The following is a 27,997-nucleotide window of genomic DNA, read 5'->3' as shown; positions in this document are numbered from 1 at the left end:
TTTTCAATTAAGTCAGCCACCTTGAGTTCTTCATGCACAGAGTAGTAATCAATTATTCGCAGTTACAAAGAAAACCACCTCCCCCACCCCCCGAGTTGACATTGGCCAGGAGCCCCTACTTCTATGATTTTTAAAGCATGTATGACTCATTTAAAAGAAGTGCTTTTCACATACTTATCTTGGAGGTTGAGTTTGAGTAATCTGGTTTTCAGTCCTTGCTTAGATACTAAGTCAGGAATTTGCAGTTTCTGTTTCCATTGTCTCATCGGATAGGATTAAAAAGGAAAAAAAAAAACTTTACAGCCTGATGTGACTGCAAGTCACTTACTTGAACAAGTACCCATTGGTATCAAAACCCTTCGTATTTTTGCATCGTACCTTACAAATATAGATCAGTAATACAAAGCTGACAAAATAGGTTCGGAGTATAAGAGATGGGCTCTTTTTTTTGAGGTGGGGGAGAGGTAGTAACTGAAGAGATCCTTTTAGCTAAGAACTAGTTATTGGTGTCTCTCTGTGAAGGTTTTTACCATGTTAAGATTTAGGGAGAAGAACTTTTGATTTTTAGAATTCTTTCTCTAATTTTTTTTTTTTTTTTTTTTTTTGCTCATGATTTATTGAGAGACTGGGGAGACAGACTTCAATAGGAGGTGGCTATTTAAGGAAACTTATTTAAAATTTTCCTAATTGCCAGGTATGTGTGATAGAAGGTGTGGTAGAAGTTAATAAAACTCTGATCATTACCTGTGAAAATGTAGACAGCTGCGGTGTTGACAGTCTTGGCCTGGGGGATATATTTTTTTTAAACACAGCATGAAAACCAGTTAAAATCACTGTAGATCATTCTTAGCATTAAGATTTAAAAGTAAAGTGTGTGACTGTGGGTTGTGAGAGAGAGACACACACAGAAGAAATTCCTTGCTGGAATGAAATCAGTCATTTGAGTCAAACAACATATTAGTAAATTTTCACTGTGTGTTTTCTCCAGGCTTAGAATGTGGGTATATCTCTTTCACATGTTTGGAAATAGGAACTCTTCTCCCAAATTGAGTGGTAACATGTAACAAGGTGTTGGAAGAGAAATATGCCATCCATCCTGTTCTTCCCTCAGTGGTTTTGTCTGCAGCCTTAATTAATTCATACCTCTTGCAATTTATCTTCTTAAACGGCTTGTTTGTGTGTCCTGGCATCTGAAGTATCCTGAGAACCGTGGTTGTGCCCCTTACTGTTTTTTTTTTTTTTTCCTGCTGCCTGTTTTCCAGAAGCACCGATAATGATGATGCAACTAAACGGAAGGTCAACCTGGTTTTTGAGAAAATCCAGACTTTAAAGTCTCGAGCAGCAGGGAGCACACAAGGAAATAATCAAGTAAATTGGAGTTTTGTATTCTGTAGAGGGCATTTAACTTGGAATGTGGCAAACAGATTGTTGTTTCTTCAGCCTGTACATTTGGTTATGGCAGTAAGTGGGAAGTTACCCGAGGTGTGAGCAGGACCTAAGATGGAAGAACATGCTTTAAATATTATTATGCACCAACTTTTTTTTCAGAAAGGTTTTAAGATATTTTATTTTTAAAAATAGCATATTGGGGCTCCTGGGTGACTCATTTGGTTAAGTGGCCGACTTTGGCCCAGGTCATGATCTCATGGCCTGAAGGCTCCTGAGTTCGACCCCCGGCTCGGCCTCTGTGCTGACAGAGCCTGTGTCTGTGTCTCCCTCTGTCTCTGCCTCTCTCTCTCTCTCTCTCTCTCAGAAAAAATAAAAATTAAATTAAAAAAAAAAACCTATAACAAGACAAACAGGTGGTGAAACAAATAGGTAGTGAAATTTAGAAAGAGAAAATAAAAATAGGAAGAATGGGGCATCTGGGTGGCTCAGTCAGTTAAGTGTCCAACTTTAGCTCAGGTCATGATCTGATGGTCCAGGAGTTCGAACCCTGCAGCCTGTGATCTGCTTTGGATTCAGTGTCTTCCTCTCTCTCTCTCTGCCCCTCCCCAACTCATGCTATGTCTCTGTCTCAAAAATAAACAAACATTAAAAAAAAAAAAAAAAAAAAAGAATAGGAAGAATGACTTGAAATCATGGATGGAGAACCCTAACATATTCCAAGGTTTTGAAGGAAGGTAAGTGTGAACTGGACCCAAGCTCTAGAACTTCAGAGAGTAAAAATTAGAGGATAAGAACAAGAGAATAAGAATAGAGACTGGTGAAGTCAACCAGCATGGGTGGGACAGAAAGGAAGGAATGGATTGGGGCCAAATTCTTAAAAAAAAAAAAAAAAAAGAAAAAAATTTCTATTTATTATACTGAATTCCAGTTGGGACTTGGAGATTTTTTGTTGTTGTTAGAAGAGTCCTCTCATATTTGATGAACATCTGCTACATGTCAGACACACCTTGTGCCCTGAGAGGAAGCAACATTTAAGAGGGATGACTAAAAGCTTGTTCCTTAACCCTGCACCACCTGAATTGACATCCACTTCTTGCTTGTGTGTCTTCTCTTTCCCTCCTGGGGAATTCTGCATGGAAAGGAAAGAAAATGCCAGAGACAAGTCACAGGAAGTTTGTCTATAGCTTCTTTGTAACTTTGGAAACATATGTATACGATGTTTTTAGGCATCGGCTACCCTCTTCTCTCTACTGTTCAGCACTCAGCTAACCCATGACTGCTGTTATGATATCCAGTAGAACAGTTACATACATACATTATTCCCACAGGGGAATCTTTGAATTATATACCATGCTTATAGGCAAGCTTCAGGGGTTCTCCATAGTTCTTACAATTGAAGTGTTTTGCTGAAACTCTTAAATCCAAATTATCGCTGTGAGTCTTGCTTTTCACTCACTGGCATATTTTTTGGGTGAGAACATACATCTTTGGTCTTGATGTTGAGACTGTGTTTGTGGGCACAGACTAAGGGGATCTGGATCAAACTAGGGAAGTTAGGTTAAGCCCTTTAGAATCCAGGACACTAATGGTGTCTCAAAAGAGTAAAGAACGCTCTGGGAGAAGAAGGGAAGGCAGGGCGTTCTAGGTAGAGGGACCAGCATGAACAAATATAAAGAGGTGTGTATTTGCTATGTTTAGGGGACTGGAGGTAGTTTAATGTAGCTGGAGCAGAGAGCCAGGATATGGGGAGGAAGTGCCAGGTAGAAAGGACCTTGGATATCACATAAGTTTCCATTTTAGGCTGAAGGTGATGGGCCATCATTGATGGACTTTGAACAGGAATGAATAGTGTCGTATTTGTAGAAATTTATTCCTTTTGCAGCTTTTGGAGAGAGGTAAGGTAAGAGGAAGGGAGATCAGTTAGGCTGCTGGCGCATGAAGCCAGAGATGATGAGATGAACCATAGCTCTTCGACTTCTGGCTGAGATCACAGCACCATGACTGCTGAATTGCCCATACTTTTCTACTCTCCATCTCTCCCTGTTATTTCTGAATCTGATTATCTGCAGGCAAGGCTTGGGAGTTTTATCTTTTTGGTGTCAGCTAAGTGATTTCCTATGAGAGAAGGAAAGACCATGTTGGAAACAGCAGAGCAGGTAGAGTTTTCATTTGGGTAAGAACAATGTACAATTTCTCATGAGTTGGATTTAGATTTCCATATTGGATTGTTCTCATTTTGCTTAAGGAAATAGGAAGTCCTGTGTTTTTGTTGACTGTTGGGTTCAGTTAACTTCACAGGAGTAAGTCAGGAAGTACCTCATTCCAAGTTCGTTATACACAGCTCACACCTGGATTCAGGTGCAGGAGAGCCAGGACATGGCATTTTCTAGCTTCATTTCCTGACTCCCCTTTGTAGTTTTCTAGCCACTTTGCTATAGGATTTTAGCCAAATCCTTTTGAGAGCATCTCCTGTTATTGTATCCATGGAAGAAACAAAAAGAGATCATTAATATTCATACTCAGATCAGAGATGATATTTTCTAATAGGCTCTCTTTAATCAGATCCCTCTTTGTTATATCTGTCTTCATTATGGAAATGTAGCATCCAAAAGAAGAAAGCCATTGTAGCTAGCATCCGTTTATTTATTACTTGTATACAGGCCTATGCAGAGAGTGAGAAAATTCTGGTTATGGAGCAGTAAGTCCCAATGTCATGGAAGTTCTGTAATAGATGGATTGTGTGAAGGGCCTCTGAGACACGGAGACATGGGCTTTGGGTATAACTTTATGCAGTGGATGAATCTTCAACAAATATTTATTTTTATCTTTTTATATTGTTCTATTGGCATCTGACTCATATACACTAAATTGCACAAATCTTAACTGTGTAGTTTATTGAGTTTTTTTTTTAAATTTTTTTTTTTTTTTAACATTCATTTATCTTTGAGACAGAGAGAGACAGAACATGAACGGGGGAGGGTCAGAGAGAGGGAGACACAGAATCCGAAACGGGCTCCAGGCTCTGAGCTGTCAGCACGGAGCCCGACGCAGGGCTCGAACTCACGGACCGCGAGATCATGACCTGAGCCGAAGTCGGCCGCTCAACCGACCGAGCCACCCAGGCACCCCTATTGAGTTTTTAACAGAGGTGTGTGTCCATGCACACACCACCCAGATGAAGATACAGAACGTTCTGATCATCCCCAGAAAGTCTCCTTGCGTCCCTGTCTCTATAGGGATTTACATTTGAATTGGATCTTAAGATTTTGGTGTTACTGCTCAGATTGTATTTTGGGAGACAGAGAAAATAAAGCATCTTGAACATTTACATTAGAGAATCTTTGCAATAATTATAGGCTTCTAATTCTTCGTCTGAAGTCAGAGATCTGTTGGAACAGAAAAATAAGTTGACCACAGAAGTGGCCGAACTTCAGAGACAGCTTCAGCTAGAAGTCAAGGTACCTGTTTTTGCCTTTGTCATTATTAACATTTCTGTCTTGCTCGATAATATTTTAAGCACATTGGGATGCCCAAGTGAAGTGAAAGTCAGGTTTTTTTTGTCCCCAAAAGAAACATTCCTCTCACCGCTGAGTAAAAATTCCTGTATATTTGGCTCCTGCTGTCCAGAGAAATTTTTGTTTCTATTTTTTAAGTAACCAAAGCATATAGACACCATTTGCTCTGACAGAGTGAAACACTGTTGGATTCAGGCAGGCCAGTAGGAAACTTAAATGCATATAAAATACCCAAACTGAGTGATAGAAATAGCAGACCGAGGTTTAGCTGTCTTCATAGTTCTTTTAGACATATTACAGCTCATTCAATATTTAATATTCTTTCCAGTTGCAAAGTCCCATGCGAAATGATGTAGTTTGATTAAGTTTTCTAATAAGTGAGTGCAAAAGCCATGGAGTCCATCAGAGTTTCGAGGTAATCTGTGGGATTGCGTTAGTGTTGAGTGGAGGTACTTTCAGATCACATGTATTTATATTAGAATCAGCAGAACATCAAGGAAGAGAGAGAGAGGATGAAAGCAAACTTGGAAGAGCTCCAGGGCCAGCACGACAGTAAGGTGGAAGAGAACTCCATGCTGCAACAGCGACTAGAAGAAAGTGAAGGGGAGCTCCGGAAGAACCTGGAGGAGTGAGTCCCGGGCCAAGAGCCTCTGCCCTTCCTGGGTTCTTGCATCCCATGTAGCCAGAATCTTTTTGTCCATTTAATACCAACCAGCCTTCCAGATGTTAATAGGGGCTGCTGACCCTTCCTTTTCTCCCTCTTAACCTTTTAAAATGGGGAAACTGGTGACACATGCAGAAAGGTTAATAATTTAAAAAATCTTTATATACCTTAAAAAATGCCTTGTCGAGTTTCAGCCCCTTAGAGTGGCTCTTCATAGCAGATAAGTGAGAAGCAGGGAATACAGAGTGTTGATATCTAAAGACAGAGTTCTCGAGGGATCTGGACCCAGCCTCTAAAAAGCACATCATATCACTTCTGTAATCTCCTAGTTGGTGAATTTTCTCCTGAGTGTTGCTGACCAGTGCTTATGCATCTGTTGAGTCTGCGGAGAGGGAAAGTCAAAGCCAAGATGGCCCTGTCATTATGTCATATTAAAATCTGCAACAAAAGGATCTGAAACCAGTGTCCGAAAATGTACAATGCTATGAAGCTCTGTGGGCATGGTGGAAACCTTAAGTGAAGGTTTAAGTGGGGGTGAAATCTAGAAGGGAATTCAAGAAAAATAAGACAATTATATAATAAAATCATTTAATTGCTCTTGCTATTTTGATGATGTAGTTTCTGCTTTTAAAGCATTCTTAGAGGTTAATTCCGGAAGAATTGGTGAGAAAAAAGCAAAATTTAGGGTATAGTGAAGACTTTACAAAATAAGAAGGTAAAACAGTTGTCAGTTTGATTTAGAGCAGAGGTTGGCAAACTTTTTCTGTCAGATAGTAAATACTTTATGGTTTATGGGCCATATGGTCTTTGTTGAACCCACTCAGTTTTGCCATTGTATTGTGCAAATGACCATATGCAATATATAAATGAATGAGCATGGTTATATTCTGATAAAACTTTATTTACAAAAATTGGCTTTAATTACAAAAATTGTAATTTACAATTACAAAAATTATAAATTACAATTTACAGATTGGCCAATAGGCCATGATTTGCCAGTTCTCCTGGGGCTGGGGGTAGGGTAGGGTAGGGTGGGAGGTAAGGAATAGGGTGGCTTTGGTGAAGGCATTATCAAAGAGGTTGTGCTTTTTGGGGGTCAATTTCTCATCTTATTGTCTAAATTCCAGGACCCTGTGGTCTCCTTCTGGGGAGAAATGGTCACTGTATAACCTTCCCCATTACATTGGTTTGAGTTCTCATTTGTCTTCTTGTTAGGCAAGTTAGACTGAAGTCATGAGTTCTCACCAGTGCCTTTTCTGGTTTGTGATGCCTTGTTCAGTATAGAATGGACAACAGGGGAGGCTCTTTGGGGCTTTAGATGACTCTGCTTGACCATCCTAAGGACCGCAATCAGACTGTATGAAAAAAAGCTGGGCCCAGGAGAGTCTCTCTGATGGGCTTCCTTCCCTGCCAGACTGTTCCAGGTGAAGATGGAACGGGAACAGCACCAGACTGAGATCAGAGATCTTCAGGACCAGCTTTCAGAAATGCATGATGAGTTGGACAGTGCTAAACGATCCGAGGACAGGGAGAAGGGAGCTCTGATTGAGGTAAGGGGGACTGTGGGATCAGCTGATATGAAAGTATCTGCCTGGAGAGGATGGGATGGGTGGAGGTGGGGCAGACTGGATACTATGAGCCATAGTCTGTTACGTGTATTTGCTGCACTGTGCCTATGACTAGATTCCATAAAAGCATCACAGTATTATTTCCTTCTAGATTAATAGTTTTTTTTTTTTTTTTTTTTTAATTTTTTTTTCAACGTTTATTTATTTTTTTGGGACAGAGAGAGACAGAGAATGAACGGGGGAGGGGCAGAGAGAGAGGGAGACACAGAATCGGAAACAGGCTCCAGGCTCTGAGCCATCAGCCCAGAGCCCGACGCGGGGCTCGAACTCATGGACCGCGAGATCGTGACCTGGCTGAAGTCGGTCGCTTAACCGACGGCGCCACCCAGGTGCCCCTAGATTAATAGTTTTTAAACCTTGTCTTAGGAAAAATTTCAACCATACAGTAAAGTAGAAAGAGCAATTTATGAACTCCCATGGAGCTCCAACCCAGATCCAACAGTCGTCAACATTTTGCCATACTTTTACCATTTCTTCATCTGTCCCTTCATTAATCCCATTATTTTTTCATTTGTCCATCTGTTTGTCTTTGCTGAATCATTTCACAGTTGATTACAGATAATACCACACTTCACTCCTAAATTCTTTGGCATGCATCTTAAAAAAATTAGGGAATTTTGTTATAACCACAATACTATTATCATGCCTAAAACAATTAATAATTCCTATAATATAACAATAATGCTAATACCTGGTCCTTACTGAGAATTTACCAGTTGTCCCTCAAGTATATTTTATAGTTGTTCCTCCATACCCCAAGCCAGGATCCAACCTAGAATCCCATATTGCTTTAATTGTTTTCTCTCTTTGAGTTTGTCTTTGTATAGATTTTGGTGCATATTTCCAGCTTTCTTCTATTCCATTGGTTTTTGGAAGAGACCAGACCAATGGCCCATGTTTTGGATTTGTCCGATTGTTCCTTATGGGGTCCATTAACTTGTTCCACTATCTTGTGCGTTGCCAGTAAATTTGAGGTTAGATCTAAACACTAACAGATTCAGGTTAAACTTTGGGTAAAAACACTTTGTAAGTAATACTAATTATGAGAAAGCATTTTAAAGATGTTAGTGCCCATACAGCACTTATCACAGTTAAGTTTTTGTTTAAGGCTCCTACAAGACTGTAAGCTGTAGGAGGCAGGGTTGGTGATGACTGGCTTAGTGTTTTATCTGCAGTAGCTGTACCTGTGACTGGGACATATGGCACTCAGCACATATTTGGTGGATGGTTGGATGGATGCATTATGAATGAATGAATAAGTGAATGAATGAATATATTTGCTGTGTACATAGGCTGCCTATCTGGCTTTGCCCATATGAGTATATTCCCTACTGAATATTTAGCTCTTCTCAATCCATGACTCAGTGGATGAGGTTGACTCTTTCCACTGCTTAACATTTGTTGATGATTGCGTGGTTTTCCAAAGACCATCATTATCTCTCCCCTGAATTAGATTGCCATTCTGTTGAGGTGGTAGATACACACATAGGTTATGAACATTGACATTGTTTTGTTGGGAATTGGGTATAATCGAGGCTCAGAAACAGACAGAACTTGTACCTCTGCGCTCATTTAGATGTTTTGATGTTGGCTATAATACTATCATAACCTGTATTCTTGGCATAGTTTTGACATTTATTTTCTTATAAGCGTTGGTTTATAGGAACAGCCACAAATAAATGATACAAAATTTAGAATGATGCAAAAAAAAAAAAAAAAGCCCATAAAAAAATAAAGGTATCCTGTCAACCTTTAATTTTTATTTTCTGCCACTTTCCCCCTAAGGGCCTGGGTCTTTTCTTCATCCCCTGCCTTGGAGTTAAAGTTTCTGGCTGCCTGTAAGTGTCAGCTGTCAGGTGTTTACTCACCCCCTTCCTTGTTTGGTTTTGGAGTAATTGCCCGGGAGGGATTTTAGTTCTTGCTCTTTAGAACTTAGAGTCTCTTCCCCATGACTTGGCAGCGATGGAGAGCAGAGAGCTTGTGGCCACCCAGGATAGGCATACTCATGGATTCATTTTTCACATGGGCAGAGGGAAATCTCTTCTCTTCTCCCCACACAACCATCTCTCTGTCTCTGTTTGGACCTTTTCTCCCAAACAGGCCTCGGGCCTGTTCCTTAGCACCTATTTCCCTTTTTATCCAATGACCTCTATCTTAAAAGCCACCACATTTGTGGGATTAGACTGCTTCTCATGGTGCTGCCTTCTTCAGAGGGCTGAGTTACAAAGACAAGGTGCATTAGAATGAGGCCTTGAAAATGGGTGTATTTGTCCCTGAAGTATTAAAACATCATAAAATGAAATCTTGAAATGGACAGGTGGTGGAAACATTTTCCGCACACATTAATGACTATTTTTCTGCATTTTCTGTTTGCCTTCCTATCCACTGAGAACTTTCATCTGCCCTTCTGTAATTTAGGGACAGTTATAGTGCGCCTGCAGCTTTGATACCTGCTTTTATTTTATTTATTTTTTAAATTTTCTTATTGTTTTTTTTTATATTTGAGAGAGAGGCAGACAGAGAGCAAGCAGGGAAAGGCAGAGAGAGAGGGAGTCACAGAATATGAAGCAGGCTGTGAGCTGTCAGGACAGAGCCCAATGTGGGGCTTGAACTCACAGACCGCGAGATCATGACTGAGCTGTAGTTGGCCGCCCAACCAACTGAGCCACCCAGGTGCCCCAATACCTGCTTTTAGAAGTTCATTTTTCAGAAACACTTTTCCTTATTATACTCTATAGTCTTCATAGTTCATCTTTTAAGGAGATAAACCGTAATACGTTTCATCATCCTTCTATATTTATTGTTTCTCTTTTTATTTTCAATTACGTAAAACCGTATTGAACATTTTTCACATGTATCCTTTTACTACTTTAGAAAAATTTCCTAAGGGTAAGCTTCCAGAAATGATGTCGTTGAACAGTTTATGGCTTTCAATAAAAATGTAGCTTCACAAACAAATTTAAATAGAAGACTGCCATGAATCCTATGATTCTTGTATGGACACTTTATTGATTCTAAAAGAGGAAGGTGTTAGCTTTTGGGAAGTCTTTTAAGTTGCTCAATTTGTTCACTAAATGAAACCTATAATTGTTAGTTGTTCTTTTTATCTGGTATGCTGTATCCTTTTAGGTTCATGTTAGCACATTTGACCTTGCTTTATTCTGTATCTGTCCCTTTCTTCTAAAATTTTTTTTTAAGGTTTTTTTTTTTTGAGAGAGAAGAGTGATGTGCGTGCATTAGTGGGGGGGGGGGGTGCAGAGAGAGAGGGAGACACAGCATCCTAAGCAGGCTCCAGGCTTCAAGCTCAAGCTGTCAGCACAGAGCCTGATGTGGGTTTCAAACTCACTAGCTGTGAGATCATGACCTGAGTGAAACTTGGATGTTCAACCAACTGAACCACCCAGATGCCTCTGTCCCTTTCTTCTAGCCGGCTAATTCAAAGACATGTTGGCTTTGCTTCCTCCTCCATTTCTTGCCTAGCACAGCACTAAGCAACAGAGCAAAGGAATAAATTTCAGTTTTTAAATCTTTTTAGAATTGTCACCTTTTTAAGAAAAGGGGATAATTCTGATTTGAGCCATGTGCTTCTTTGCCTCTTTAAGCACAGTGTACTGAGTGTATATGAATGAGTATGATTTAATTAATCAAATAGTTTAGTGACTTATTTACAGTGGTAGCTAGGATAAGCATATGAACCTCAGTTTTGGTGATGTGTTTTCAGGTTGGTAATGAGAGACACAGAAAGGAAACCGAGCACATCTGCTCTTACAGATGTTCCCAGTGTTGCTGGCTTTCTCATTATTTGACTCTTCCTGTAACAGGAGGAATGTTATCTGCTGTCTTTCTGCAGGATTAGTTGGGGTCTAGTTAGCTTCTCTGTGCCAAAGTGGGTTTCTCCTCTGGAAATTCATCCTCACTGTTTTAATCAAGTTCCTATTACTTGTCAGCAACATTTAAAACCTGATCTGTGGTTTCTATACCACTAATAAAATAGACCCTATCTCTTTGTCACATTCAATTTATTCTTCATATCTTAATAAAAAGTGGCTTGGGGGAATCCAATAACAGATTATAGTTATGGCCAAGTTTTCCATGGCATTTAGCTTAGAACAGGCTCTTAAACACAATGCACCTTAAACACTTCAGCTTTTAAATGTTTTAAAAAGTTTGAAGGCTTTTTATTTTGTGAGGCTTGCCACAATCCATAAGATTTTTAATGAAATCTCTTCTAATACTTCACATTTTGTTACATAATACTGGGCACCAATACAAAATCAGTAAAGCAACATTAGAGAATAAAATGGCTAAAAAGAAGATAGAAAGAAAGAAATAGTAAAAAATACAATTTGCTTAGGATAAGCCATATAACAGACCAAAAATAAGATGACTTTGTTATTCTTAAACAATTGATGGTTCTGAACTTTCTAAAAAAAATTCAGGTTACAAAAATGATTATGGGACAAGTTTTCAGCCACTTCTTTGTCTGTGAATGCATTTCCCTCCATTCTGGGGGAAAGGGGTGAATGTGAGACCTCTCTCTAAGTGCATGACAGTGGAGTTTTCTAATTACCAACCATCATCTTTGATGGGAGCCTACAGTGCTGACAGATGGGCCTCACTCCAACAGAATCTGGTAATGTTTTATCCTTGGCATTTGCCAAGAGCAAGTACTTGAAATACTCTGGTAGTGAAATTATATTGATCCGAGGATAGACTGTGCTCAGAAATGAGGTCTCTAAATAGTTCTAAACTTGCAGGATATTACTGAATTATTACACAAATTTTAATCAAAAAGTACTAAAAAGTAATCATGGTTTTCATCAGCTGTGATGTGCTTTCTAGGCTGTTCTTCTGAGAACAAAATTTACATAATTCCTATCAGCTACAGTTTTGATACAAAACCCTTACGTATCCTTTCAGTGAGTGTGGGCCAGCGATGGGGACCCCTGCTGAACTTCTGGGAAACATTTATACAGAAGAGATCAGCATTTTTCTCGGGTTGACCTGGAATACCTGTCAATAGGTGGTGTGTGGAGTGAGGCTTTCTATGGAAAGTAAGTTGCTGCTGTGGATATTCTGGAATGTCTGCTTTCCAGACAGCCACTTGTTGCTGCTGCTAACAGCTAGGTCCCAGAGTGGGCTTCTCTTTTTCTTTCAGCTTTTTTTCTTTTCTGGTTCTGGCCATGTCTGTTTTCTTTTTTAATTTTTGTTAATGTTTATTTATTTTTGAGAGAAATAGAGACAGAGCATGAGTTGGTGTTGGGGGCAGAGAGAAAGGGAGACACAGAATCCAAAGCAGGCTCCAGGTTCTGAGCTTGTCAGCACACAGCCCGACACTGGGCTCCGACTCATGAACCGTGAGATCATGACCAGAGCTGAAGTCGGACACCTAACCGACTGAGCCACCCGGGTGCCCCGGGCATGTGTCTTTTCTTTAAAGAGGTGGACTTCCTTACAGGCACTTCCAGCCATACCCAGTGTTCTATTCCATTTGCAGCTGAGAGACTGAGCACAGGGTAATTGTTTGCTCCCCAGCCCCTCTTGAGTGTGTCGATTTGTGGTCAGGCTTGCAGAGGCTGTGTGATTAAGAGAAGGGGCATTGGTATCCAGTCTGTGTTCTAATCTTCCACCTCTAATCTAAGCTGTGTGAATGTAAACATGTTAGTGTCTCAAAGCTCCAGGGTTTGTTTGTTTTTTTTTTTTTCCATCTATGAATAAGAATAATATTAATAGCCTTGAATATTCATCTCTTAGGATTTTTGGAAATCCTTACCACAGTTCCTATTATATACTATGTACCAAGCACAATCACATCTGTCGCCTCTCCCTGCTCACATACATTCATACTCACTAGGCTTTTATCTCCTGGATACTTTGTTATCTGCACCTAGCCTGAATGCATATGAATTTTGAAAGTGCTGATTCTGATTGGGCAAAGCTTTCCTTTGTTTTCTGATTGGTATCTCTAGAGAGGCATGGTCACCTCTGATGGGTATTTACTTACGTTTTGAAATTTATATACTTTTTCTGCTTTCTTTGGCTTGATATAACTGGAAACGAGGATACCGAGGCGATGGGGTAAAGTTTCTGAAATCTCTCGTGGTTTTTTGGCCTCTACCCTGGAAAACCTCAAGTGCTGCTAAGTGATAGGGTGAGGTGTAATCTGATTGGATTTGTATGACACAGGCCACTTAAGCAAAGCCACGACCGCAGATAATGGCGCGTCGGTGTAAAATGGACCGTAGAAACCTAGGTTCTTGACATGCGTTGGTGGCAGGGCACACCAGGCAACGCAAAGCCCAGATACATCCTGGGAAAGATAAGTGTGGGAAGAGGAACTGCCTTATCATCAAAACAATTGAGAAACGTGTGAGAGTAAGAGGAGGAAGCGGAGTTAGAACCACAATGTCTGTTAGAGGCTGGCAGAAAGCCCAGGAAGACCTGATGGTCTTGGCCAGTCACAGCAGTGATGGGGGGGGGGGGGGGGTTTCTGATACCCCTTAAGAAGGGGCCGGCAGCATCGGCACCAGGATGTCCTCTTTGGTGCCTGTCAGGATGGGGTATATTTTCATAAGATTTGCATATGTGTTCTGTGCTTGGTGCTTTGGAAGAACCAGAATTGCCTTATTTACCTGGATGAATCTCTTGACCTTTCTTCTGAGCTTCTCAGTGCCTGCTAGCGAGATTTTTGAAGGGCTGAGTCTTGGTCTGTGCCATGTGGCTCTACCCTGGGACTGGTTCAATGCATGTGCATGTCCCAGAGAAAAGGCTAAGAGATTCCATCGTCAGTCATGTTTTCATCCCCTCATCAACGACATACTTCTTGAATGGAAAGTAGTTTATCATCGCCAAGGCCTCAGCTCCACAGGTGGCAGCCATTCCTCTGATTCCTCAGGAATGCCAAGAGAACAGGATGTGTATTTACTCAGAAGCCACCAGTGAAAAAATAGACCAGTTTAGAATTCTTACATCTCCAGACTTCTGCCCTGCTGCATGTGTGAATTTATTTCTGCTCAGAACAGACACATTCCCAATATCATTGATCTGTGCACCAAAAATACAGTCAGATCTATATCCTTCTTTCAAGGGGCTGACAGTCTCACAGGGGAGGAAAGAAAATAATCTCTGTGGACTGCAAGGTAAAAGCATTAAGTGCTCTGAGACACACCGCTAGAGTGAGATGGGTATCAGGAAGGGGATTCAAGGAAGTCTTCTTGCAGGAGATCCTGCTCTGAGTCTTCAGGGATTTTCTGAAAGGCAGAGGCAGGTGGGATTGAGAGGGAAGAAGGGTGCTTGAGACAGAGGATCACGTCATAGGGGCCACAGGTGAGCAACTGGATGCAGTGAGTTAGTTGGGTGGCAGGAGAGCCTAAACCAGGGAGGCGAGGGAAAGGATCTCTAGGATGTTACAGAGCTAACATTTTGGTTGTGAAGGACAAGGACAAGAGAGGTCAAGGATGCTTCTAAGCTCCCAAGCAGGTGGTGCCATTTAGAAGAATAATGAACAAAGGAGGAGGAAAGGAAGGAACATGATGAATTCGCTGAAAAATATAAACCTACTGAATCTTAGGTGCCTGTGGGACATCCAGATGGATGTGTCTGGCAGGTCACTGGAAGTGCAGGTCTGAACTCAGATAAGAGTTGGGAGGTAAAGGTTTGAGAGTTACTTACTTAGAATGAACAGTTGGGAAAAAAAAAAAAAAACCCAACCGATGAGCTTGCCAAAAAAGAATAAAGAATGCGAAGTTGCATTCTTGGGGATCATCTTAGCTTTTGGGAAGAGGGAGAGAAAAGCCAGGGAAGATTGTCATAGAAAAAGCAGCCTGAGGGAAGAAAACAGGCAAGTACTGTCTTTGAACTGCAGGGCAAAAGAGAATTTTAAAGAGAGGTTGGGAGGATCAAAGAAGGGTTGGTGGAGAAAAGTGAGGACCGGAGAGGAGCCTGGACTTGTTGACTAAGAGGTCACTATGACCTTGGAGGGGACAGTCTTAGTACAGTAGGATCCAAGGCCATGTAGCAAGAGATTAAAGAGTGACTAAGTGGTCAAGAAGCACAGTGGACAGAAATTACACTTTATAAAAATTTAGTGGCAAAGCTTGTTGTTGTTGTTGTTGTTGCTTTTTGACCCAGTGGATTCTTGTGCCCTGAGGGAAAGAATACAGACTCAAGGAAAGAGAAAAGGACAGTGTGACAGAGAAACAGATCACTGATGGAGGAAAGGCCTGGAGCAGGCTGGCGAGGGGCAGCTCGTGGTGTGGGAAGTGGCTGCGGGTGGGAGGGGGCTGGGTGTGCGGAGAAGAGCCGGGGTGGAGGGGCCGCTGAGGCAGCCGCATCCGGGTCCCGCCAGTGTGACGTGGGGGCGTCTGCGGGAGAGGAGTGTCCTGAGCTTGAGGATCGCCGAGTAGGTCTGAGACAAAGATGGTGAAGTAGAAGGAATGTGAACTTTTGGCAGGACACGCTTGGGTTTAGGTAATGCGATTTGTAGTGGAACGTGTTGCCCCAGTTTTGTGACTTTTCTCAGGAACTCTTGGCAGTGAATGAGGAGAAAATGGGAGTGTGTGCCTTGCCCCAGTGCGACAGGAGACTGGGCAGAGTCCTCCCAATACCAGGGCTGTGAACGAAGGGTTTGACCACACGCAGGGCCCCGGGTGGGGGGGGGGGGGGCGTGAAGTTAAGTGAGCCCACACAGTGGACACGTCCCCCAGTGAAACAACAGCACACATGAGCCCTTTGTGAGGGCAACAGACCATTCATTGCACAGAAAGGAGGTGAGATGGAAAAGGCACACCTGCCCCCTCAAAGCAATGAAAATGAAATCAGTTTCCCTTTTTCTCCTTCAAATCAAATCTCAAAACGAAGGCAAACAAATCTAGGGGAATGATGGCGTCAGAGGAGTGAAAGGGATGAGGAGGAGATGGTCTAAACTGGTGTGTACTATGGTGAGGAGAGAGTCAGAGGACAGGTTGAGAGGATGGCCGTTCGTCTGGGCCACCCAACTGGAGGGGACATGTAGGGCCATTCAGCAAAGATGTTTAATCCTCACCTCCCTGTTCATGCTTCTGCCTCTAGGAACTCTTACAGGCAAAACAGGATCTTCAGGATCTGCTCATCGCCAAAGAGGAGCAGGAAGACCTCTTGAGAAAGCGGGAGCGTGAACTCACCGCCCTGAAGGGAGCCCTGAAGGAGGAGGTTTCCAGCCACGACCTGGAGATGGACAAACTGAAGGAGCAGTACGATGCTGAGCTGCAGGCCCTGAGGGAGAGTGTAGAAGAGGCCACCAAGGTGAGTCTGCTGAGCCAGGTCTGGTCAGACTCCAGGGCATGTTGGCCGGGGGCAAGAGAGTGAGGGTGTGGCGTGAGGACGGACGAAGGGGCGAGACCGCCTTGCTCACGCCAGTGCTAGTTGTTTTTCTTTTCACTACAGAGTGAAACTCAGTTTCATCAGATTGTGGAAATAGAGCTTGATCACGAATAATGAGCTCAGCCCTGTTGCTGTTGACCATTTTGAGTCTATAAATTTAAAAATTGTTAAGGACCTGGATAATGCTTTTATTTGAGGTGAGATTTGGAGGCCCGTGAGGGAACTGAGCCCCTTGCAGAGCCCACAGCGGGGCCCCTCCAGGTGTGCCTAAGGGTTGGAGGCTGAGGGCATTGGGTGGCTTTGCGACAGGATTGCAGACCAGACCCAGATTTCTGGAATCCTGACCCCTGCCCCTGCCTTAGCCTGTTCCTTTTGACTTGTGAAGCCTTTTGTTAAATGGTTTGGGTTCTTTTCTTAGCAGAGTTCCACCAGGGCTAATTGGCTGAATTGCCCAGACCCTTGTGAGATAATTTTTCTCTTAATTGAATTCTTGGCTCCTACAACATAGGTTGTAAATTATGTTGAGGTCTTCTGGTGCAGGCCTCATCTTGGCTGTTGAAGAAGAGAAAAAGCAACGTTTTGAAGGGGAAAATGCTTTGAAATATCATGCCATCTTTAGGGAATGAGGGGAATTACAGAGTATAAAGTTTTTTAGAGTCTCTGCGATGCACAGGTTAAAGAGGATGAGGAAAGAACTCTTGATACTGTTGGTTTATTCTGTGATGATTATGGCGACAGCTCTGAGCTTGTAGGCCCCCCCCTCCCCTAAGCTCCATAGTGATTCACTGATTTTCAATTATGGCATGGTAATTGCAAATGACAAGAAGTGAAAGATGGTTTTGTTTGTTATAACAATAAAAGGTCTGGGAAATAGTGTGTTTGGGGTTGTTATAACTGAGATAGTTTTTAAAGAGCTTCTCATTGATTTGCCTTAGGTTTTTTGTTTTTTTTTTTTGGAGATTAGGTTTAGTTTGAAGGAGAAAATGGAAACTGATTTAATTTTCGTTGCTTTGAGGGCATGTGTCTGTTCCATCTGATTTTCTTTCTGCGCAGCAGCCTGGTGTCCTTTTTCTTAGCTTTTCTGTGCTGTTGTTTCGTGGGGGATGTGCTAGTAGGCTACTGAGTAAGAGGATTCTCCTTTGAACCCACATGTCTTTACCATGTTCAGACCTTTCATCAAAGCTCGAGTTAATATGTTTATTCATTGAAGGGTAGTTGAGGATGGTGTTTCGGGCATATGTATAGTGATCTGAATGTAAGGAAAGTTAAATTTGTGCCACGCGTCAGATGCAGGATATGTTATTAGAAGCTTGTAGGTCCTCTCACAGATGGTGCAAGTGGGGAAGGGAAGCATGGTAGGTGAAAGAGGACATTTTTGTTGTATGACATCAAGGTCATCTGTAGAGACATAGTCTGTTGCATTTTGACTCTTTCAAAGGTCAGTATTGTATGTTAATGTACAGCATTTTTAAAAATGTTTTATTTTTCAGTGAGGACAAGTGGGGGAGGGGCATAGAGACAGGGGAACAGATGATCTGAAGCAGGCTGTATGATGATAGCAGAGAGCCCGATGTGGGGCTTGAATTTATGAACTGCGAGATCATGACCTGAGCTGAAGTTGGGTGCTCAAGTGACTGAGCCACCCAAGTGCCCCAAGTACAGCATTTTAATTATGCCAATTTAAGAAAGTTAACTTGGTTGACCCATATGGGTTTGTGAAAGAAGTAACAAGTGAGTTAACCAAGACATGTATCATTGGCAGAGAATGTAGGGTTTCTAAGCAGCAGGAAACTAACCAAAAAGGGATGCACCTCAGCATCCAAAGGGGTGTATGCCAGCAAGGTTCTTTGTCCCAAGGTCATATTCTACAGTGCTCTCAGAATCTTCCCCTGAAAGGACAAATCTGATCATGTCAGCCTGTGCTTAAAGGCTCTGTTGGCTCCCCATTGCTACATTTAAGTTCCAAGTGTTATCGTGGTAGGTGGTAGAAGCCCTTTTTCTACCTAACCCCGTTTCCAGAAAACTCCATGTTCTCTTAGTCCTTTCACCTTTCTGTACATGTGAGCTGACCTCCGTCCACTTTTCTGCCAGACTACCCCCTTGAGAATCCTTCAAGACCCTCCCCAAATTTCCTCTCCCCTGTGATGGTGACTGGATACTTCTACTCCCCTTCGTGGGGTTAATTGCACCTTTCTTAGGGTTTCTTTTGCTCCCTAGTTATTCATCTTCTGTAGTTACTATGATACCATGTTGTAACTCATCATGTCTGCGACTTCGTTAGACTCTAAGCTTCTTAAAGAAGCACAGGGGACATTTTTATCCCTCCTTTTTCTTCCTGGAGTAGGAGTGGAAAACTTAAGTCCATGAATGAGTGGACTTCTGGGTGTGTTGTTGGGGGGACAGTAGGACACGGTGGAGACTGTGGCAAACTGGTAAGTGTGCCCTTTGCTGTAGAGTTCATTGCTTCTTTACTGCTGTTGAAAATTGTCAGTAAAGGAATCCTGCCCCATGTTATCATCTCTCAGTTTTGTTTTTTTTTTTAAAGAATTCAGATATCTGGATGTTGATGTGAGATCTTCCGACTTTTAAATTAGCAAGAAAAGAATGATATCGACCAAACTCAGCTCATCTGCAGGCTGCCAACGTGTGACCTTTGTCTCTTGAGTTTAGCACAGTGTCTGGCACACAGTTATATCTGCGTAATCTGATGAGTGAAAGGAAGTAGACGACAAATTCCCCTCATAACTGGGTTTTCAGGCCCTGTTGTGTAGTTACTCTTGGCTTTTCTGCGATGGTGATGGGGGAGGTCTTTGAAGAAACTCTGTTACTCTGAATTTCTGTACGTTGCCTTTACGTTTCCCTGCAGTTTCCTAAAGGGCATCATGATTGCGTTTTTGTCTCTTGTTCAGCTTGTGCTTCTGAAGGTGGGTGCTGAACAAATGTGACTGAACCATATCTAATGGAAAAAATAAAGTCAGTTTAGCAGACAGATGCTGCCTTTTGTTACATTATTTACATGTGAGTATTCTATAATAGAATTTTAAGGTTATTCTATTAACTACTTGGAGGAGAGTGAATTAAATATAATTTTTTAAAGTTTATTTTATTTATTTTGTAAGAGAGGGAGGGGAGGGGCAGATAGAGAATCTCAAGTGGGCCGTGTGCTGTCAGCTCAGAGCCTGACACAGGCCTCGATTGCAAGAACTGTGAGATCATGACCTGAACTGAAATAGAGTCAGACACTTAAGTGACTTAAATACAACATTTTAATTTGGTATCTTGTTTCTTAAGTGTGTGCATTAGCATTTAGCCTTTTGCTGTCCCAGAGGAAGGACTTATCCACCACTGTGACTAAAAACTGACATTTCTTTGAGGAACTGCATTACATTAAAAAGTTTATTTCCTTGGTAAGTCTTAGGAGGCAGTCCAACTTCCTGCCATCAGTTTTTCTAATTTTTGTCACTGCCCCAGGGCCCAAAACCCCTAAAGCACTATTTTATTGTTGTCCAATGACAAATATTTCATCCTGGCCTGAGCTTGAGTGCAAAAAGTTTTAAATTACTAGAACATTTGGTGAAAACCACCAAGTTGTATTAAGAACATTTTACAGGTATTCCAGATAGACACTCTGCAAGAGTGGTCTTGGTAGACCCAAGCAGCTACACCTTTTTAAGAACAGAATGATTGCTTACCAGATGAGAATTCATGAGTGCTTGTTTTTTGTTTTTTTGTTTTTAATTCTTTAAAATTAATTAATTTTGAGAGCAAGAGAGAGAGCATCAACAGGGGGGAGGCAGAGAGAGAGAATCCCAAGCAGGCCCTGCACATTAGCCTGGAGCCTGATGCGGGGCTTGAACCCACAAACCGTGAGATGATGACCTGAGCCCTGAGTGCTGTGGTTTTGTGGTGTTTCCTTGTGCAGCAAAATGAAGTGTACCTTTCCCTCCAAGCAGGGGTGGTTTGGGTCATTAGGTGAGCTACTTGAGTTCCCTTCCCATTGAGAAATGGAACTTGACGTCTGTTTGAAAAGAGGGTTATTTCTATCAAACATTCTTCCAAAGGACCCTTAAGGACTTTGACACTGTATTTCATAGCTACTTCTTTGTGCTATGTCCTTTTATACTCTTTCTGGTTTTGAAAGCAAAATGTTCTGTCTCTTCTTGGGTTTGTGGCAGTTGCTAGAATCTAAGTGAGGAAATGGACAGTCAGTGGGGATGTGAATGACCGCTGTTTGGTGGAAAAATGAAGCCGATAGCCCCTCTTTTTCATCCGTACCCCTTTCCATCTTCAACTCCTTGTGCAAAAGACAGGTGCAAACAGTTTAGTGTTTTCAGATTTCTAGCTCCTCCAAGGAGTTCCCTGGTTGCTTCTTGGACCTTACAGTTTCTAGGGACTGGTGAATGCTGGAAATCTTGTTCTAGGTTTTTTCTTCTCTTTCATACTCAAGGCTGTCATCTTTTTCCACTAGGCATCCCCAGTGTGTGGCATTTAATAGGCGTTCAATACATGGTTTTGGAGGACAGGAATAGACAAAAGAGAGATGGCCTTTGAGTTCTGACAGTCCTGAAGCATATTAGATTATTTTAGGGTCTAATTTATGAATTTAAATTGTTTCTTGTGAAAATGACCAGATCTTGTCTGTTGAGAGCAGTTTCATAATGTTAATGTTGATCTTCGAAGGACTGATTTGTGTCTAAAAGATACAGGTATTTTGAGGGTGTTCAAAGAGCCACTTTTACTTTTGTATTGTGTAACATGACTTCTGGGCCATTAGGCCATCTCAAGGCCTCAACACACAGCAGTTAAGCAACAAAGATGTCTTAGATGAGTGGATGAGGGGAAGTGGAAGGAGAATGGAGATACGTGAGAGACTCTTGCCATCCTTCACGTCTCCATTTGTATTATATGTAAATACAACATTTATAAGTTTACTTACTGAACCATTGTCAAGTGCAAGGTATGGTGAAAGTTACGAAGATAAATCAGAGAAGTGTACCTTCCAGAAGATTGGAGGGGAGAGAAGTAATACTGAAGCTGACTACAGAGTGGGAAAGAGTAAATGCCCCAAGCGAAGTGTGGCTAAGTGCTGTGGGAGGTGGCTCGCGCTGGGGGCAGGGGTGATGTGAAGGGGAAGCCAGCGGTGTTTGAGTCCGAGGACATGGGTGGTGCTGGGTCCAGCATATTCAGCATCTTGTAGGTAGGGAAGTGAGATGTGGCTCTGGGCTGGAGCCTTGTAGAGCAGTAGAAGATAGGATGGTTACAGATTAACAGAGACTTTTGAGAGGCAGAGACCCAGGTCCAACACATGGACCATGTTTGGATCCCAGTTCAAACAAATGAAGTGCAAAAAACAAAATATATCTGAAATGATTGGGGACACTTAAACATCATCTGTATATTTAGTGATATTAAGAAATAGAGTATGCAAAAGTGTTAGGAGTGATGATAGTGTTATTTTTAAAAGTTTATCATCTATTTGTTTATTTTGAGAGAGAGAACACCAGTAGGGGAAGGGCAGAAAGAGAGAGAGAACCCCAAGCAGGCTCTCCACTGTCAGTGTGGAGCCCGATGTGGGGCTCAGTCCCACAGACCATGAGATAAAACTTGAGCCAAAATCAAGAGTCAGACACCCATCTGACTGAACCACCCAGCTGCCCCAATAGCTGACCCATTTTTAAGAGTCTTTTATTTAAAAAAAAAAAAAAATTGGGGCGCCTGGGTGGCGCAGTCGGTTAAGCGTCCGACTTCAGCCAGGTCACGATCTCGCGGTCCGTGAGTTCGAGCCCCGCGTCGGGCTCTGGGCTGATGGCTCAGAGCCTGGAGCCTGTTTCCGATTCTGTGTCTCCCTCTCTCTCTGCCCCTCCCCTGTTCATGCTCTGTCTCTCTCTGTCCCAAAAATAAATAAACGTTGAAAAAAAATTAAAAAAAAAATTAAGTTTATTTATTTTGAGAGAGAGAGAGCATGAGCAGGGTAGGGGCAGGTAGAGACTGGAGAGAGAGAATCCCAAGCAGGCTCTGCACTGTCAGTGCAGAGAGCCTGATGCCGGGCTTGAACTCATGAACCATAATATCACGACCTGAGCTGAAACCAAGAGTTGGACACTTAACCAACTGAGCCACCCAGGCACCCCAAGAGTCTTTTACATTTTAAAGAAACTTACTGAAGTATTTATAGGTGAAATGGTAGGCTATCTAGAATTTGCTTTAAAATAATCCAGTTGGGGGAGAAAGTGATGGGGGTGTGGATAAAACCAGATTAACCATGTATTGATAAGTATTAAAGCTGCATGATGGATAAGTGAGCGTTTATTATGCTACACACTCTACTTTTGCTAATGTTTAAAATTTTTCATGATAATTTTTTTTAAGAACAGAAAAAGACAAGATAGATAAGGTGAGGTGAAGAGGGATACGAGGACTCATTAAATATCGTAATGCCGTGACACATGAGTGGTTTTTCATTGATGAGGGAGCACTTGATGTTTGTCACAGAGACCTAATAGGGACATGCTTGCATAGCAGGGACATGCTTTCATAGCGGTGACCTGCAGGTAGGCTAGTTAGCAGTTGGAAGAAAGGTTAGAAATAGGATGGAGCTGCGGGGTCAAGGAGGCAGTGGCCAGGAGGGGCAGGACTGGCAGGAGAGTCCCCACATGAGTGCCATGATTGAAGTGAGGGACAAAGAAGAGATAGGGCTAAGCCCAAGGTATTGCCTCAGGTGCTGAGGACTTGCTGGGGATGGGGAAGTTCCAGGTGGGGCTTCTGGGGGAAGGCGGTTGGTGAGAGGCAGGGCGGCCCTGTGTTGGGTGGGGTGGTGAGCCAGTCCACGAGGGTGGAGGCCACTCCCGGAGGGTCGTGATGGCTCCAAGACAAGAAAACAGGAGCATAGGGTAGAAGAGCGGGAGGACGCAGGCTCAGAGACAGGATGAGAAGCGGCCAAGTCTAGTAACAGGAAAGCAAGTTGGAAGAGTGTTGCATTTGGCTTAATGGATGATGTATTTGAGAAACTTCTAGAAGCAGCTTGTTTTTGCATTACACACGTATATATATATATACACACACACATATGTATATGTATATATACATATACATACAAGTCTCTGTGCTTTCATCTTGTTTTGCTCTGTATGGTGTAAATTCTTTCTAACACATTTTATATCCTATAACGCTTCTATAAATTGTATTCAAATTCAGAATGGTGAAGCTTTCTTTCCCCCTCAAAAGTGTCCTCAAATTATGGCTCTATGTTTATGTTTCACCGAACAACTTGGAAATGTCACTCATCTTATAAAAATGGAGATATGCTTCAGTGCCCCTTCTTGTGTCACTTCTAGATTTTCCCTCTCTCTTTCCTTCTGATCTGTGACTGGTTCCTTTAAAAGCAAAAGGTCACCAGAGGGTCAGATGGTAAAATCAGTGCTAATCTCAGGATCAATGGAATTGCCTCCCCTAAAGATAGGGCTAATTCAGTGAAAAATCTCATTTCTGTTTTCTCCACGGGAGCGAGGGTGGTGAGGGAACCTGGAAAAAATCCTTATTTCCCCAGCTTTCTAACTTCACATAATCGGCTTACCCTGGATGACGGCTGTTGAGAACGGGGGACATGGCAGGGTGGCAGGCAGGTGCTCAGGTAAAGGGAAGTATCTCTTTTCCACCGACTCAAGTGCGCCCAGAGTGGCACAGAAGTTTCCATTGGCAAAAGTAAAATGCAAAGATTCAAGGTTAAACAAGGTCTCCTACATTTTTTTCTCGCTAGTTTTTTTCCCCCTCCAGAAATGACTCTTTTAATAATTTCATTGCTCTTTTGCATTCTGTATTGATTAAAAAGTAGCTTAATAGGAGGCATGGTGTGGTGTCCTAGGATGTTTGTTTTGGACCCACCATTTAAGCCCTAGACATGCCCCCTCCCTGCTGGGACTCTGATCCCAGTTGCATGGGTCCGATAATGCCTCTTAGGGAGCCGTGGTGAACATAAACAGGACATCTCTGTACTTGCCTCCTGGTGCTTTCACTCAGCTGCCAAATTGACTTGCTGTGGTTTGTAGAAGAAAGAGTAAGAGTCTCACACACAGCCATTCCTTTTTCATCACATGTTTGAGTGTCTTTGACCAGTGCTGGACACTGAGGATACCAAGGTGGGCACACCATGGTTTCTAGCTTTAAAGATCTTTTATTAGTCCTGGAAAGACATGCAAATAAGAGGATGATAAAGTTATGGTGCTGTGGTTGAGGCACACGCAGGGTGGGAGATCAGGAAAGGCTGACCGCTTTTCCTTAGATGGCAAAATTCAGGAGAGAAAGAGCACGTCCCTTCTGTACCTTGACACACTGAGTGTCTTTTACATACCAAATACTTAAGATTTAGAAACGAAAAAGATACTTGTTTTCCTAGGACCGCTCTAGGAGTTTCTGGACTTTAGCACCCCTCGAACCTACTGTCATTGTACTAGACTCCTTTTAGTAAACTCAGAGTTAACAGTTGGAAATCCTGGACAGTTTAAATACCCTAAGTGCAAGGCAAAGAAAGAATGTTGACCTGGGAGATGAGTTAAAATAGATTTCATTTATTTGAAGAGCCAATTAGGTTCCACTTACAGTTAAGATTTCCAGAGGGTAGGACCCCATAAAATAAAATATTTACAGGGAGGACCTCTGCTTTTCCCAGTTCGGACCGCAGCGTTAACAGAGCTCTCATTTGGGTCTGCTGTCCTGAGTGGCTTTGGCTACTGCTGTTCTGCGGAGAGCATCATGGTGCAGGAGGGTGAACTGATGCCGAATCACATTAAGAAGATTATTCACGTGGGATAGGTAGGACATTGGCCAGGTTTTAATGATTGGACCGTGTAGCTTCATGAGTGTGGTTGAACAGGAGGGCCTTTTCCTGCAGCTCCAAAGGGAGGGGTGGGGAAAGGAAAGCTTTCAGGACACCCAGAGCATTCCGATGACCCAGAAAATCATAGCGAATTCACATTCACTGTGAAGAGAAATGGGGAGGGAAGGAAAAACTCTTGTCCTGGCCTCACGAAGAGCAACAGAACAGCCTGGTCTACAAACCATGCTGTCCCTGCTTTGCCTGACACAGGCTTTGAGTCGGTTGGGAGGAGAGAGGAGAGCTTCCACCTGTTTCCCATTTGTACTGAGGAATGACCAGAGGGTGAGGCTTAAATGATTCAGGAGATTTGACATTAGCATCAATTCCTAACCACTGGGAATGGGTTGCTGATACAGTTTGTGGAATCTCCATCAGTAACTACTTCGCTCATAGTCATTAGTTAATTAAGCAACTATCTACGGAGCATTCCATTTATGCCAGGCACTGTCTATGCTGGGTTGTGGAAAGAAAATGGACAAAATGGGGGAGACAGACCTTATTCAGTTAATCACATGTATAAATGTGTAATTCAGTTGTGATAAGCGCTTTGAAATAAAGGAGGGGGGATGCTTCCTTGAGGAGAATGATGGACATCTGAAGGATGAATAAGAATTAACTATATTAAAGAAAAAACTCAAAGAATATTCCAGGAGGAGGATAGAGCATGTGCAAAGGGCTTGGTGGCAGGAGGGAGCGTGGTTTATGCAAGATGTGGAGTGAAGGCTAGTGATATTGGGCTGTGCAGGGCAAGGGGAAGTCTGGTGTGAGAGGAAGTAAAGAGGAAAGCGGGGACTGGCTCTTGCAGGCTTGTGCGCCTGGGGGGTTTTGTTCTTTTTCCTAAGAGCCATGGAAATCATGAAAGACTTCTAAAAAATATATTTATTTATTTTTGAGGGTGGGTGGGGGGGAGCGGGCAGAGAGAGAGGGAGAGAGAGAATCCCAAGCAGGCTCCACGCTGTCCGCACAGAACCAGCATGGGACTTGAACTCCTGAACTGTGAGATCACATCCTGAGCTGAAACCAAGAGTCAGATGTTTAACCGACTGGGCCACTGAGGCTCCCCATGAGAGACTTTTAGTGTGCGTATGTGTGTGAGGGGGGGGGGGGGGAGGGAGGGAGCCAGAGGCAGAGAAAGACACATGCACAGAGACATAAGCAGATTATCTCTGTAGAAAAGTCTGCTCTGGTCTTTACAAGTGAGATGGAATGCCCTGGATAGTTTGTTCATGCTGCCACTCAAGATGGAAGCACAGACTGTCTGAGGTCTTGTTAGCAATCCATTTCCATTTTTAATGGTATTATTACCTGCCCCTCTCTCTGCTGAAGGGCAGAAAGGGAAGGGAGTAGGGTCACGGAGGGCCCCATTTTGTTGGTGAGGTTTTTGCTCTTTGCCAAGTGCTGGTTGCCTAAATTTGTAAACTGTGCTGAGGAACAAGTGGATGAGGGTAAATAGGGACCAAGGATGAAGGGGAAAGTTTACTATGTTGGTGGTGAGGTTTGTAGGAGGAATGTTTCATTTGTTTCTTGTCTAATATGGTTGTTCTAATGTCTCAATGCTGGAAATGTGTGCATTTACAGAAGTAGTGAGAATAACCAAGTGGAGTGCTTGTCTGTCTCCCTGAATGGAATGAGTGTTCTGAGATCTCTGAACCATCCATGGACACCACCCAGAGGTCAGGTGTGTGAGCAGGGCAGGGGTAGTAGTCACTCACTGAGGGCCAGTAACCAGACACATGTCCAGGTGTGGCTACAGTCAGCCCAAAGAACTGGGCAGTGTAATGAGAGAGGCCTATTTTAAATAGCCAGGCACCATCACAGCCAGTAGAACATTGCAAATAGTTAAATCGTTGACATCTGAAAGGGAAAACCACTTTAATTTTATTACCAGAAATCCTGCTTAATCTGTGTTATACTCTCTCAGGTCCTCTATACTCTCTCTGACCCTCTAAACTCTGCCGGGTGAATATTTTTCTAAAGACTTGCCAAGATCATTAAGTAGATTTCTACTTGGTGGAAAAATTTGGCACTATTATTTGATCACGTGAAGCAGAAAATGGAACATGTCATAAGCTCTAAGTCCATTAGATAAGAACCAGTGTGGAAACAGAAACATGTACAACATTGGGGTGCCTGGATGGCTTAGTTGGTTAAGCGTCTGACTTTGGCTCAGGTCATGATCTCGTGGTTCGTGAGTTCGAGCCCCGCCTCAGGCTCTGTGCTTACAGCTTGGAGCCTGGAGCCTGCTTCGGATTCTATGTCTCCCCCCCCTCTGTCCCTCCCCTGCTCACACTCCATATCTCTCTGTCAAAAATAAATAAATGTAAAAAAAAAAATTAAAAAAGAAAAAGGAATATGTACAATGTCAAGGCAAATGAGGATAGGTAAGGCAATTGTAGTAGTCAGCCTCTGAAATGGCCCCCAGTGATCTATGCTTCCTTATATTCTTGCTGCTTCATAGTCCTTTCTCATGTTGAATACGGCTAATGTGGGTGACCAGGAGGAAATGGTAGAGTATGACTTCCAAGGCTGGGTCATAAGAGACACTGTAGCTTCTTCCTTGCTTCCTCTT

At 42.6% G+C, this 27,997-nt stretch overlaps 1 protein-coding gene across 5 annotated transcripts in view; it reads left to right on the top strand.

Moving 5' to 3' along the window:
- CGNL1 (cingulin like 1) overlaps positions 1 to 27,997 on the top strand; it is a 160,027-nt gene that overhangs the window by 60,933 nt on the left and 71,097 nt on the right. For 3 of the 5 annotated variants that reach the window (XM_045449616.1, XM_045449614.1, XM_045449613.1), the window contains exons 4-8: positions 1,263 to 1,368; positions 4,746 to 4,847; positions 5,384 to 5,532; positions 6,983 to 7,118; positions 16,266 to 16,478. In XM_045449616.1, the coding sequence (XP_045305572.1) occupies positions 1,263 to 1,368; positions 4,746 to 4,847; positions 5,384 to 5,532; positions 6,983 to 7,118; positions 16,266 to 16,478 (706 nt within the window). The remainder of the gene's footprint in view (positions 1 to 1,262; positions 1,369 to 4,745; positions 4,848 to 5,383; positions 5,533 to 6,982; positions 7,119 to 16,265; positions 16,479 to 27,997) is intronic. The other 2 variants (XM_045449615.1, XM_045449617.1) reach the window with 2 other exon arrangements.

This window comes from Leopardus geoffroyi, chromosome B3 (assembly GCF_018350155.1).
Source record: "Leopardus geoffroyi isolate Oge1 chromosome B3, O.geoffroyi_Oge1_pat1.0, whole genome shotgun sequence".
In the NCBI taxonomy this organism is placed as follows: domain Eukaryota; kingdom Metazoa; phylum Chordata; class Mammalia; order Carnivora; family Felidae; genus Leopardus; species Leopardus geoffroyi.
The sequence above is the reverse complement of the archived record's forward strand: the minus strand, read 5'-3'. Positions and strand labels throughout refer to the sequence as shown.